Raw genomic sequence first — 13,788 nt, 5'->3', positions numbered from 1 at the left:
GGAGGACAGAAGTTCCAGAGCTCTAAAGTCAGAATCAAGGTGGGAGAAAGAAGCAAAGGAAGGAAGAGAGGGGTTCCCACTACGTTTAGGGCTATGCATTCTGACCTCCAGCAGAACCTAATAAATTTATAAATTTATCTGTTGGAAATTTATAAAAAGCACATAACATAAGTTTTGAAGCTTTCAACAGTAGGATAAAGGAAGTGGGATATAAAATCATTAAATGCTGCTTTCTCCTTGACCCCTTGACACAGCTCTAGGCTTGCAGTTCCTTCCTGTTGTGTTGCAGGGAGCCCCTAGAAGTAATGAAGCATGAGGAAGCCTGTTTAATTATGAGGTGTTTAAAAGCAATTTTGATTTCACCGCTAGTAAATATTTATTGAGTGCCAGGAGCAGGAATCAGAGAATCGGGTTCCTTGAAGTGTTCCGTGCTGGTGTCGGTGTTTCCAGTTTGAGGCCCCGACCCATGTTGTTTCGCTGTCTGTGATTGCTCTGTAGTGGGCTTAAACACCATTCGTGCATTTTTCTCTCCTGTTTGCAGTGGTTGGAGACCAGACCTAACAGACAAGTGTGTCCAGTTTGCAAAGCCGGCATCAGCCGAGATAAAGTGATCCCGCTCTATGGCAGGGGCAGCACTGGGCAGCAGGACCCCAGGTGAGGCCTTGGGGCACCTCTCACACCTACTCCTCCCTTTGGATATGAATTTACTTCCACTTAGCACCTTCTCACTCCACCCTCTACTTAGTGCTTACAGACCCTCAGTTTTGAGAAAATTGGGATCCAGATGGGAGTTCGTCAGGAAGGGAGGGAAGCCAAGTTGCTCCTCACTGGGCTATAATATGAATATCCACTGAGCGTCTGCCAGCGAGCAGGCAATGTGCTAGGCAGTGCACAAGATAGCACAGTTCTAAGTATGCAAAGTGCTGTGAAGGAGCAGCTTGGGAAGCAGGGTGTCTAGCAGGAGAGTCTGCAAGGAGGGGGGTTGCTGCAGCAGTGATATATAAAGTACAGAGGGAAGAGGGGACAGGAGGTCTGGGAGGCTTTGTGGAGTTTGGGGTGTGGATGGGTCTGTCATTCTACAAACACAAGTTCTGAGAGCCCTTCATGGTCTGCTCACACACGTGCACACGCTCACACACCCCCAGACTCTCCCAGCAGTGTCTCATACCATCTCTCACCCCACCGCAGCATACCCTGTATCCACATATACTGGATTTCTCTTAAAGGAACTTAGCCTTTCACATTCATGAGCCTTCGTAATTGTTTTCCCTCTGCCTCTTCTGCCCTCCCCAGTCCTGCTCAACACCCTCCTCCTCCACTAATTTCGGTCCATCTTTAAGGAGCAGTCCTGAAGTTACCTCCTCCTTGAAGTGGCCCTTCTTCCTCACATCAGTTGCTCTCACCCATGCTTCCACCCTATGTGGTTGAGATCTCTGTTCAAGAAGTCCCTTCCCATGCGGTATTGTGATTGGTTGTGGCCCCCTTTAAACCATAAACACCTCAAGAGTAGAGTCCATCACAGTCTTAGTATTGGTAGTGTCCTGCCTAGTGCCTCATGGCTAACAAGCCCTCAGTCCAGTATGTTGAGGATGAGTGATAGAAGAGGCTAAGACCCAGAGGCAAAAAGCAAAGTGTATAGAGTACTTACCAAGGAATAGTGGGAAGTAAAGCTGAAGTTAATAGGGGCAGATAGAGAGATCCTGAATCTCAGCCCTCTATGCTGACAGGCCATTCCTGTTTCAGTTTGGATTTGGGATTTTTAACATTGGTGACCCCTATATTACACAGGTCCAGGGAAGGTGTCGGGCTAGCATTCATAACCAGTCTGGGTCAGGCTCCTGTGAGAGGAGTAGGCTCTAGTGCAACATGATGAACATCTTAGAATAAGCGGATTTTCTCTCTGCTTTTCTGTATAGTTGGCAAAACAGTCGCAAGTAGAATGAAGGTTAGGATTTGGTTTAATTTGGTATAAGTTCCTATGCTGTGCATAGTGGACCTGACCCTGAGCTCCCACCCCACTCGGAGCAGCTGAAAGCATTTTATAATTATTTATTTTATGATGTTTCTGTTTCAGAGAGAAGACCCCTCCCCGTCCTCAAGGACAGAGGCCAGAGCCAGAGAACAGAGGGGTGAGGAACATTCTAGGAGAAGCTTCTAGAAATGAGCTTATGGCTTTAGAAGTTTCCATCTTGGCCCTATACTTTTTCTCCTTGATTATAAAAGTAATGGAAAAATTGAAATACACAAAGGAAAGGAGGGGGAATAAACTTAAATCACACCATCCAGAGATAACTACAGGAAATATTTTGGTCTTTTTTTTTCTATTGTTCTATACTTATATATACACACATGTAAATTTTATAGATCTATTTATATGCACGTATTTTATAGCTATATTGGGTATACATATATTTTTGTTTATTTTTAATAATACTTGGCTCCTGTTTTGTAGCTCTTTTTAAAAATTTCATTCATTCTCTATTAAGTGCCTTCAGTATGCTGGGCATTATTCTAGACACTGGTGATACATCAGTGAACATAGCAAAGATTCCTGGCCTTACCAATTTATATCACAGAGAGGGAGACTTTTTTAATGACATTATCTTGAGATTTTACAGCCAGGCTGTTTAGTGTTGAGTTGTATGAACTTAACATTATTTGATCCTTTGTTGGACATTTAACTGTTTTCTTTTTTTCATTTTAAAAATATTCTGATGAACTTATAGATACATTTTTGAGCAGGTTCATGGTTATTTTACTAAGATAAATTCTTAGAAAAATCACTAGCTCAAAAATGCTAATTTAAGTCAGATGTTAGTATTAAAATTTTCTTCTTTTTTTTTTTAAGATTTTATTTATTTGACAGAGATCACAAGTAGGCAGAGAAGCAGGCAGAGAGGAGGAAGCAGGTTCCCTGCTGAACAGAGAGCCCAACTTCGGGCTTGATCCCAGGACCCTGGGATCATGACCTGAGCCAAAGGCAGAGGCTTTAACCCACTGACCACCCAGGCGCCCTAGTATTAAAATTTTCTTGTTAAAATATTGAAGAAATTGGGGCACCTGGGTGGCTCAGTGGATAAAGCCTCTGCCTTCAGCTTGGGTCGTGATCTCGGGGTCCTGGGATCGAGCCCCGAGTTGGGCTCTCTGCTTGGCGGGGAGCCTGCTTTCCCCTCCCTCTCTGCCTGCCTCTCTGCCTACTTGTGATCTCTGTCAAATAAAAAAATAAAATCTTTACAAAATAAAATAAAATAAAATATTGAAGAAATTATAAAAGCAGAATATTTATCCACACTAACAAGTATATTTTCATTTCTCCAGATTAAAATATTAAAATTTTTGAGGGAAAATACCTATCTGTATCTTGTCTACATCCCTACATATTGTCCTGAGGATTCTTGTGACCATAGTGTTTAGTTTTGTCTGACAGTGTGGTCACAAGAGTTTTTCATTTCCCCACAAGAATTAAGAGCATGGGTTTTTTGGACCATATGGACAGGTTTTTTTGTTTTGTTTGTTTTTTTAAAGATTTTATTTATTTATTTGACAGACAGAGATCACAAGTAGGCAGAGAGGCAGGCAGTGGGTGGGGGAGCAGGCTCCCTGCTGAGCAGAGAGCCCAGTGTGGGGCTCCATCCCAGGACCCTGAGATCATGACTTGATCCGAAGGCAGAAGCTTAACCCACTAAGCCACCCAGGTGCCCCAGGATCATATTGACAGTTGACAGTTTTTTATCTAAACGCTATTGACATATTGACAGTTTTTGGTCTAAACGCTACCCCCTTGACTACCAGGTGACATCACTTTAACTTTCACAGACTCTGTTTCTCAACAGAGAGCATCAGCTCCTAACCTCAGGAAGCCAGAGGTCCTAGTGCATAGCTGTAGCACATACAAGTACCTGCAACCACCAGTGATGCTTTTTGCCTACATTTTCCCAGGAACATAAACCCCGCATATGTGAGGGCTTGTGGAATGGTGTAGAAGTTGCTAAAAGGGAGGCCAGAGGGTCAGTCCTCGGGATTACTCTCAGTGAAGTGGTAGTTCGTGATGAAACAGTTGCACCTTCCTCGGTAAGGCAGCCTCGGTCCCAGGAGCCCTCAAACTCAACCATGCTGGGTCTGAGTAGGAGGCATCTGCACTGAGGAGATGGAAAACTGGTTGTTTTTCTTCTGTCTAGGCTTACCCTCTTGTTATATGTTACTAGGCTTTATGTAGATAGTGCCGCCCAGCAAGATGTTTGGAGCTGGATGCCAGGCTGCTTGGTATGGCATAGGGAACAGCCACTTTCATGACTTGCAGAAGACTCATAAGTGAAAGCCAACCAGCTCTTTGTGGAGCGCAGTTGACCCAATACATTTTCTACTTATTATTTTTTAATCATTTGCTCTAAAGATCTACTTAGGGATGTGGTGGAGGAAAGAGGATTTAAAAAGATGTGCACAGTAATTAAGAGCATGGGTTTTCAGATCATATTGACCTAGTTTCTGGTCTAAACTCTACCCCCTCTACCATCTGCAACCTTGGTCAAGGTAGAAAACGGGTTACTTTTTCACAGTGTTAGAGTTCCTACTAAGTCTTTTCATATGAAAGATGATGTGGTATAGGGGAAAGTTGAGGGTGGGAGAAGGAAGGGGAAAGCTGAGGATAAGACACCATGAGGATGGTGAATAAGGAGACCTCTGACTTTTTACATCAATTATTCCTCTAATGTGTAAGTTTCTTATAACAAGCATATATATGAAAATAATCAGAAAATAGTGTTTTATGTTTTTTTAAATTCTTAAAAATATTAAAACTGAGGGAGAATACCTGTTTATATCTTGTTCCCATACCTGCATGTTGGCATGTACTTGTGACCATAGTATTCAGTTTTGTCTGGTAGCTTGGTCACTGAAATTTTTCTGTGTTGCCGCAAGTTAGCATGATGGTCTTTAGAGAGTGTGTATCAAGATTTTTTTTTTTTTTTAAAGATTTTTATTATTTATTTATTTATTTGACAGAGAGAGAGAGAACAAGCAGGCAGAGAGGGAGGAGGAAGCAGGCTCCCTGCTGAGCAGAGAGCCCGATGCGGGGCTCGATCCCAGGACCCTGAGATCATGACCTGAGCCGAAGGCAGCGGCCTAACCCACTGAGCCACCCAGGCGCCCCTGTGTATCAAGATTTTGATCATGACCTCCATCGTTGGTTAATTAGGGTTCCACTTTTTTTTGCTATTATCAGCAATGTGCCGCTTGTTCCAATGTTCCCTTGTAATTAGGTATAGGGGTTGTTGCCAGTTTTGCTTGTTATATTTCATATATATATATGCAATATATATATAAGATGCATGTTAGTAAAGCATGTAGAAAATTTTATTGACTAGGGTGGGGTTCTGGGAAAAAATGTGGTGCTCTAAGAACCCTAACTTGCACCAGCAGATTGCTTTACTTTGGGCCAGAGCCAGTCCTTTCTGGCATTCACAATTCCTTAGCTGGAACCCCTTGCAAGCCAGGAGGGCAGAGGGGCCACCAGGGTTCCTCTGCCTTGCAGTCTAAGTGGGAGGAGAAAATTTCCCCCTTGGAAACAGGTGGCAGAGGGTAGGGAGGAGAGGCAGGTGCCACCTGTGGCTGACATGTTTGACAGGTTGCTTATTCTGAATTGCATTTCTTCCATACAGGGATTTCAAGGATTTGGATTTGGAGATGGTGGCTTCCAGATGTCTTTTGGAATTGGGGCATTTCCTTTTGGGATATTTGCCACAGCATTTAACATAAATGATGGGCGGCCTCCTCCAGGTGAGACCCTACTTCCTTGATAATTCTGCTTGAAGTCTGTTTGGAATTCATTAGTATGCAGATTACAGATAACTGTCACTGCTTGATCAATCACCTTTTTCAAAATGTGAACTCTTCGGATTACTGGTAGTCATGATAATGTATATTGCCCACTTACTAAATATTAGGCATGTTCAAAGTGCTTGTCATCACAAATGCGGGGGATCCTCACCATAAGCCTGTGGGATGAGTGTTCGTTTAGCTCTGTTTTACAATCAGAAAATGCTCAGTATGTTTCCCAAGACCTACTCTGTGCCTATAAGTTGAAAAAGAATAAAATGATACCTAGGATACCTAGCTAAAGAAAAGCCTAGTCCTGTGCATGTCCCATTTAGGGACAGAAAGGAGTGAGGCAACCCAGCAGGATTCAAGGCCTTTCTATTCTGTGGTATCTCTGTCCAGCTTCCCTCAGGATACATGTGGGGCTTGGGACCAGCCCCCTTTCTCCCTAAGTCTGTTACCTGCTACTACCTTTCTCTCCAGCCACTTTAAAGGTGCCAGCTACACCTTGCCGGGCCGCAAGGTGGGTGTTCTGTATTTTGTCTCAATCTGGTACCTGGGCCAAGATCCTTACCATGGAGTCTGCAGAGGTGCTGAGGTCATTTGAGCTCTACTTGCACTCATTGGAACCTCCTGTGTGCTGGCCACAGTGTGTGGTGTAGAAGGGATCAGTGTGTGGTTCCTGGTCAGGAGCTTATGCTCTTAGGAACAGAAACCTATTTCTGGGTCACCCAAGGAATTTTCCTCACCCCCTATCCTGGTGCTTGGCACATTGCAGGCGATCAGTGCAAGTCTTTGTTGACTGACACCCTGCATGAATCATCAGAGCACCTACCTGGGGAATAGTACAGCCCCAAGAGATCTTGGAATGCCCTTCTTTACCTCCTCTACCTCAAAGGTTCCTCCTTCATTTATGCATTTTCCTCAAAGGAGACCCCAAAGGGCAGGGTGTGCTGTGCCCTGAAGGAGGGACAGGGCACTATGGAGGCAGCAAGAACCCTTGGCAGCTTGCTTCCCTTCTTGCTTCAGGGCACACCCTGGGTTCCTTAGGTAAAGAGAGTTCTACCGTCGGCTGGGCTCTGGATCCCTTTATCTCCTTGCCACGATCACAGTTTTCCTTTGTCATATTTGATAAAACTTGCCCATTCTGGATATAGATTTCTTACTCTCCTTTCCCCAATGTCTGGACAGCTACATACTAGCTTTTCTCAAAGCAGGGAGGAGTGGAAGCCTAGCTCTGCCCCTAGTTTGCTGTGTGATAGTCAAGACAAGTCACTTTGCTTCTCTGGGCTCTATTTCCCCTCCTCTGGAAAAGGAAGACACTCTATGTGGGGCTCTCTGCAGTTCTGCTGTAAGGAGATGAAGATTGATGCTCTCGACTTCTGGCCCAGTTGGGTAGCAGTGTGCACAGCTGCAGTGTTCTGACAGCCTCTCTTTTCCCTCCTGTCTCTGCAGCTGTCCCTGGAACACCCCAGTATGTGGATGAGCAGTTCCTGTCACGCCTCTTCCTGTTTGTGGCCCTAGTGATCATGTTCTGGCTCCTGATTGCCTAATGCTGGGCTCCTAGCCTACATCCATGGCAGGGCCTCTGGACTGGTGACATGCCACACCCACTCTCGATGTTTGGCTTCCTGGCTAATCCTGACCCCTGGAATCGGTGGCGTCAGTAACACATCAAGGAGTTTTGCTTCTCCATCAGAGCGTAGGGACTCAAGACCAGTTGTCAAGGACTTTAGAGTATGGCCACTGCTGTAAACACCCTGCTGTAACCTCAGTCCTTGGCATTGAGTCATCTCTCATGAGTTACACCCTCCAGTCCTGTTCCAGCCAGCTCAGCACGTCCTGACTCTGCACAAGGAAGAGGCAGGAAGAGAGAAACTGTCAGTACAATTTCACCTGAGTTTGATACTAAGAAAACAAAGGGATGAACCAAATAGAAACTTTGTTTCATCTCTTTAAATACCCCTTGGTAAGTGGCCTCCCAAAATCAGTGGACTCCTCATATAGAGGTTCCCCCCCATATTCCAGTGCTCCTCTGCCCTATCACCTCCTCCTGAGTAGAAATGCAAGAAATTGCTGTTCTATGACGATCATAATTGCAGCAGCTAAAGCTGGACTCATTTCATGAATTAATCAGAGATCCAAAGATCTTGTATTGGCTCTGAGCCATGCTCAGTCTCTTTGGCTCTGGAGAGTGGCTTGAATGACCTCCTGGTTTATTGGAGTAGATTATCCCCAGAGACATGTGGCTTCGGTCACAGATTTCCCATCATCTTTCCCTCCCAAAGTATGCACATCTGCCAGAGGACCCACAGTGGAGACCACTGCTGAAGCTGGGACTGACTGCTGCTCATTAGGAAAGACCTGCCAGTAGGACTCTGGTGGGATTTGGAGCTCTGCTGCAGGAACAGCTGAACAAGCAGCCCTGTCCCCAAGGCTACAGAAGCTCTTGGTGCATCCAGTGGAATGCTTTGTTAAGTCAGCTCAGCTGCATGTTGAAGACCATCTTCCCAGAAGCCAGATTGTCCTTTATGAAGAGGCAGGAGTGGGGAGACCCACATGTGACCCTGGTTTTGGTATGGTTTGGTTGGATACCCCTGAAAACTCCTTGCATGTGTGCTAAAGCCAGAGAAGCATGAAACTGCGGAGCAGGCAACTCCTGATGGTTTCTAAAGCCAAGCAGCAGGGCTTAAGAAGCTTGGCATGATGATATGGTGTGGTCTTCCCCAGGAAATTTCCGGGGGGAATCATCTTCCCAAGCCCTTGACTTGTTTTTTTCCATTTCATAAACTTTTTCCTCAGAATCTGATTGAGGGAGTGATTCCAGGCAGGCGGACAGTTTAATTGTAGAATGGTTCGCACTCTGCTGGTCGGACCTCTTCCTAGAAATCCAGTCTCTTCCAGGAGATTCCAGGGATGGAGGGAGATGGACATCTTTTGGAGGTCTCTCTATCACTTTTTCATCCACAGTGCTCCTGGCTCACCTGAGCCAACAAGTGGTAGAAAGCCCCACCTAATGGTTTTTTCCAGAGGTGGCTCTGCATAGCATGTGGAAACCAAGACCTTGAGGAAGATGAGGTCCTCCTGTCCTCTCCACAGGCCCCACCCCTTCCCCTCTGTACCTGTCAGTACCAGATTTCAGTGTTTAATCAGACAAAATGTAAGTATTGAATAGGTGGTTGGTTTGCCAAATTCATTTGGTAGGACTAAGCCACCAGCTTTACAGTGTCCCTGATGGATTTTAAACCTTGGGATACCCACCTACGAGTGCTTTTTTTTCCTCTTTAATCACCTCCTGGAAATCCCCAAAGTTGGGAAAGTTGCGGGGAGGGGGATGTCCTGAATTCTCAGCACAAGTGAATTGGTGGGATCTCTCAGTCTGGTAGCCCCACCTAGTGGTGAGAGAGAGGACTTCGGTCAGATGGGCCCAACCAGAAATGGGTTTCCAGAAAGAAGAAAGGTTAAAAAAGAAGGGTTGTGGATAGGAAGAGAAATCACTTGGACTCTAACAAAGTAGTAAGCCCAGGAGAACTCCACCAGCAAAGGCAAATCCAGGTTTGTCATGTGCCCTTTGATTTTGAACTTTCTAGGTCCCCACTCAGCTTCTATTGGGAGCTAGGGCAGGAGAGCCAACTTGGGACTGCTGGCCCAGCCCCAACAGGAAACCCCCTTCCCACCACCCCTCTGCAGGTTCACCACATTGCCCTTCTACCAAGGCAGTTTTCCTTTCTTTTGTGTGTTGTCTATGTTCTTGGCCTCCACCCCCTTCTGCCACCTTTGTGGATTAGGACCAGGTCCCACCCACAGTCAGAAAATGACGCCATGTACAGTGGTACACCTTGACCAGTCACTAATTTTCACTGTTGTGAAAGTGATTTGATTTAGAATTAAACAAATGGTTTTACATTACTGTGAGTTGTGGACTTGTCTGTGTAAGGGGATGGGGTGGGGCATGAATGGGATGGGGAGTAGTCACACTGGTCTGGCCTCTAAGAAACAACCCTGCGTACATGAGAATGTCACATTAAGGAGCAAAGGCTCAGGTAGCCATCGATAATTAGAGATGAGAAGTGCTTCATACACAGCCTTGCCCAAGGTGTGACCCATCTGACGGTCCTGGTCCTGACAAGTGTATGGAATTCCTAAGCTTGCAGGCTGCCATGATGGAGCTTAGCTTGTGGATAGTCAGAACCTTGAGGACAATGAGAGGTTATTCAGTGTCTGCATCTCCACATGTTCTGCAAGGGGGCAGATGGGCCCCTGGCCAAGCCCTCTATCTAGAGCAGTGGCTACTGAGGTTCCTCAGTAGCACAGTATGAGATGGAAAACAGTGAGGTTACAAACCTGGCCTAGCCTCAGGCTCCCCAGCACACCAGAGCTGTAGGTCATCCCTCTGAAAAGGGCTCTTTTCTCCTTCTCTTCCACTTTGACCTAAGAGTTATCAAGTTGAATAGCACCAAGATTTGGTAGGAAATGCGAAGGTGAGGGATTTCCAAGAACTTCTGAGCCCGATAAGGAATGGAAAACAAAACCTACACTGAAGTAGAACAGGACAGTTAAGCCTCTATGTACCAATGACCCAACCCCAATAATCATCAATTTGTGTCCAATCCTGTTTCATCCCCACCCTCACACTGCTTCCTCTCTCCTGCCTGGACTATTTTGAAGGGAATCCTAGTCCTATGCCATCTATTAGATATTTTATTTTTTCATTAAGTATTTTAAATACGCATCTCAGTGGTAAGGATTTTTTTAAAACATAACCAAAATACTATTTAATGTACCTTAAAAAAATTAACAATAATTCCTAAATGTCATCATATATCTAATCATTGCTCAAGTCTTCCTAGTTGTCTCAACTTTTTTGTTCAGTTTGCTTGCACTGAGATCCAAATCAGATCCATACCCTGGTATCAGATTTCTCTTTAGTCTCTCTTACAGCCATACGTTCCCTCTTTTCTTTTTCTTGCAGTTTATCTTTTAAAGAAACCAGTTCATTTGTCCTGTTGATTTTTCCCACAGCTTCAGTGTTTTGCTACATGTATCACTGTGGTGTTAAGAAGCTCCTCCTCCTCTTATATTTCCTATAAATTGGTTGTTAGATCCAGAAGCTTGACCAGATTCAGGCTTGTTTTTTGGTATAACTATGTCATAAATGGTAGTGTATACTTCTTGTTGCATCATTTCAGGAGGCACATAATGCCTGGTAGTCCCTCTTTGTGATGTTAACAGCCCGTCCTGATCATTGTCTAAAAACAGCACTGTCCAACAGAATTTTCTGCCATGATGGAGATGTTCTCTGTCTGCATTGTCCAACACAGTAACCACCAGGCACAAGTAGCTAGCAAGCACATGAAACATGGACAGTGGACTGAGGAACTTAATTTTCAGTTCTATTTCATTTTAACTTAAATAGCCCCTTGTGGCTAATGGGGCTATCAGTGTGGATTTTGATTAATTTACAGGGTTTGTAAAATGACATAATTGAAAATAATGTGTTAAGCATTTAGAGACGAGTGTATTTCTGGGTAGAATAGGGCAATAAAATTACAGAGAACATGGAGGGGTTATAGAAATGGCAGAGTGGTACAAGGGCAGAAGGTATTCAGGAAAAAGTTCTGGAGTGAAAAAAGTAGGGAGAGAAGGCTGCAAAGTGAGATGTAGTTCACTCATGAGGGTCTGGTTTGGCCTTTATTTTGTTGGCAACAAGGAGCTATTGAAGGTTTTTGAGAGGCAGAGTCTGAACCTTAAGGTGGTTTTCAGTGTCCAGGTTCTCATTTCTATAGGTCCAAAGAGTTGACTGTGAATCAGTCAGCAGGATCTGGCCTCAGGGACTGACCAAACTATGGTCAGGTAATCAAACTGAACAGGTGACTTGGGCACTAGAAACCCCCATCTTCTCCCTACCCAGGACTTTTCTGTCCTGCAGAAGTTCCCCTCAAGTTCACAAGTGATTTGGGACTATTCTTTGGATCTATATTGGAACGCTATCTCTTGGTTGTACCATTTCTACAGATTACTTTCTTTCTTCCTTTACATTTCAATTTGTGTTTCTCAAAAAATACCTAAATTTACTTGGAGGGAACTAGGGGGAGTTGGTTGTCCCTGCATTCACTGTTAGGGAACACCTGGAGGCTGGAGGTGGTAAGGAAGTAGAATGAGAGAGTTAGGAGGAAGAAGAGACAGACCTGACTGTGTTGCTATGGGGCAGAGAAAGGGGCCAAACAGGGGTCTTGGTTCCAAGGCTGTCAGTGCCTGTGAGCCTGGGAACACAGCATGACTTCTTTGCATGTATAGGATGAATAAAATCCCTGCTTTCTTTATGCTAGCCACAGGTGGCTTGTCAGGGTCCCCTGGAACCCTGTCACTTTAATTCAACACACAGTCCTGTGGCTTTATAATCAGAGATTTCCTCAAACTATAAAAACCAACCACTGGAGGTTCCCAGGAATTAAAGGAAGTCAGGCACATCCCCTCCTCAGCACTTTTCTCCCCCTCAGCACTTTCTCCACACTCAGGACTTCAGGAGCCACCTGCCACACCCAGAGGAGAACCAACTGACCTGCATCCGGTTTAGATTATAGAGGGCAGGAAGAAAGAGAATTGTGCTCACCTTTGCTTACTCAAGTGCTGGAACCAGATACAGCAGGATTGAACTTTGTCCTTGGTAGGGGCATCATGATCCATTTCCTTGAGCCCCATCCCTGCCTCTTCCTGGTCATTTGGACACTTTTCCCATGACCTAAATTCAGTTAGAGGAAATGACAGCTGCCAAACATCCAGTACCAGAGAGTTAGATGGGAAGGACTGCAGGTCCAGCCGATGTAGTCCATCCTTTGTCACGTGGAAGACCCCAATTCCTTACTAAGCCCAATGAAGGGAAGTGGTTCTCAAGATCCCTCAGCCAGCTAACAGCTGCCAGGAACCAGTCTGCTGTTCTAACTCCTTTTCCACTGTTCTCTCCTCCAGAAAGGAGCCAGCAGGGCAAATCCACTCCACAAGTGTTTCCTTTGGTCTACATGGTTTAAAAAATTTCCAAATGTTACCAACATTTAAAAAGTGGGAAAATTCACCTAAATACCTGAAGTTTTGGCTTATCTTGAAAAACTGGAAGATCTGGTGTGCTGGATTCATTTATATACCTATTTGGCTTCAAGAAGGATCTGCCCCTGGAATGCTGATTGCACCACCTTCATACCAACTTTGACCTAGAGATTGTCTACTGGGTGCCAGTTTACTCATAGTGGCGCAGATAAGTGGCTCTCCTGAGCTGGAAGCTTCTAAGAAAAGTCCACCCTCAGTCTCCTAAGTTTTGTGGGGTATCTTCTCCATACTCATTTTTTTAGTTTTTTATTTTTAAGCCATCTCTACACCCAACGTGGGGTTTCAAATTTACAACCCTGAGATCAAGAGTCACATGTTCTACTGACTCAGCCAGTCAGGCATCCCTTCATACATATTCTTGATCCCAAACACTCTACTGGAAAGAGCTTTTGCCTGGGAGTTAGGAGACCTGGGTTCCTATCTCACTTCTGCTTCTAATGAGCTGAGTCAAACTTGTTCCCTCCGGTCCTAGCCTGCCCGCATCTGTAAAATGGGCTGAAGGTCCTCTGATGAGACCTCCAGGGAGTCCTGAGGACTCTCCTGAGGAGCCAGCTCAGGGCCTCTGACAACCACCTTTACCAGCTCCGCGCCGGTCGCAGTAGGAGGCGTCAGGGTCCCCACAGAGCCCGAGCCAGGGGGCGGGGCCTGGCCCCGGGGGCGGGGCGGGGCGGGGTGTCGGCGGGCGGACCCCGGTGCCAGGTGCGGTTTGGTCCTCCCCGGGCGCCGTAGGCGATGCATCCCGCTTGTGCCGGGGGCTGAGTTCCTCGGGCGCCTGAAGGGGCTGGCTGCGGGATCTGAGAGGAGCGGCTGCGGTCCCCGCCACTTCCCTATTTCCGCGTCCCGGGACCATGGCCGCGCAGGCGGGTAAGG

General features: G+C 45.7%; 2 protein-coding genes across 7 annotated transcripts in view; both read left to right on the top strand.

Moving 5' to 3' along the window:
• The window catches only part of RNF185 (ring finger protein 185), a 39,427-nt gene extending 29,703 nt beyond the window's left edge, over positions 1-9,724 (top strand). For all 6 annotated transcript variants that reach the window (XM_047698189.1, XM_047698190.1, XM_047698188.1 and 3 more), the window contains 4 exons: positions 542-654; positions 2,075-2,129; positions 5,658-5,775; positions 7,270-9,724. In XM_047698189.1, the coding sequence (XP_047554145.1) occupies positions 542-654; positions 2,075-2,129; positions 5,658-5,775; positions 7,270-7,367 (384 nt within the window). In that variant the 3' untranslated portion in view covers positions 7,368-9,724. The remainder of the gene's footprint in view (positions 1-541; positions 655-2,074; positions 2,130-5,657; positions 5,776-7,269) is intronic.
• A 3,877-nt stretch (positions 9,725-13,601) lies between these two features.
• The window catches only part of LIMK2 (LIM domain kinase 2), a 58,284-nt gene continuing 58,097 nt past the window's right edge, over positions 13,602-13,788 (top strand). The window contains exon 1 of the mRNA XM_047698185.1: positions 13,602-13,782. Coding sequence (XP_047554141.1) covers positions 13,767-13,782 — 16 coding nt within the window. The 5' untranslated portion in view covers positions 13,602-13,766. The remainder of the gene's footprint in view (positions 13,783-13,788) is intronic.

Source organism: Lutra lutra, chromosome 12 (assembly GCF_902655055.1).
Source record: "Lutra lutra chromosome 12, mLutLut1.2, whole genome shotgun sequence".
NCBI lineage: Eukaryota > Metazoa > Chordata > Mammalia > Carnivora > Mustelidae > Lutra > Lutra lutra.
This window is presented reverse-complemented; position numbering and strand designations above follow the sequence as displayed.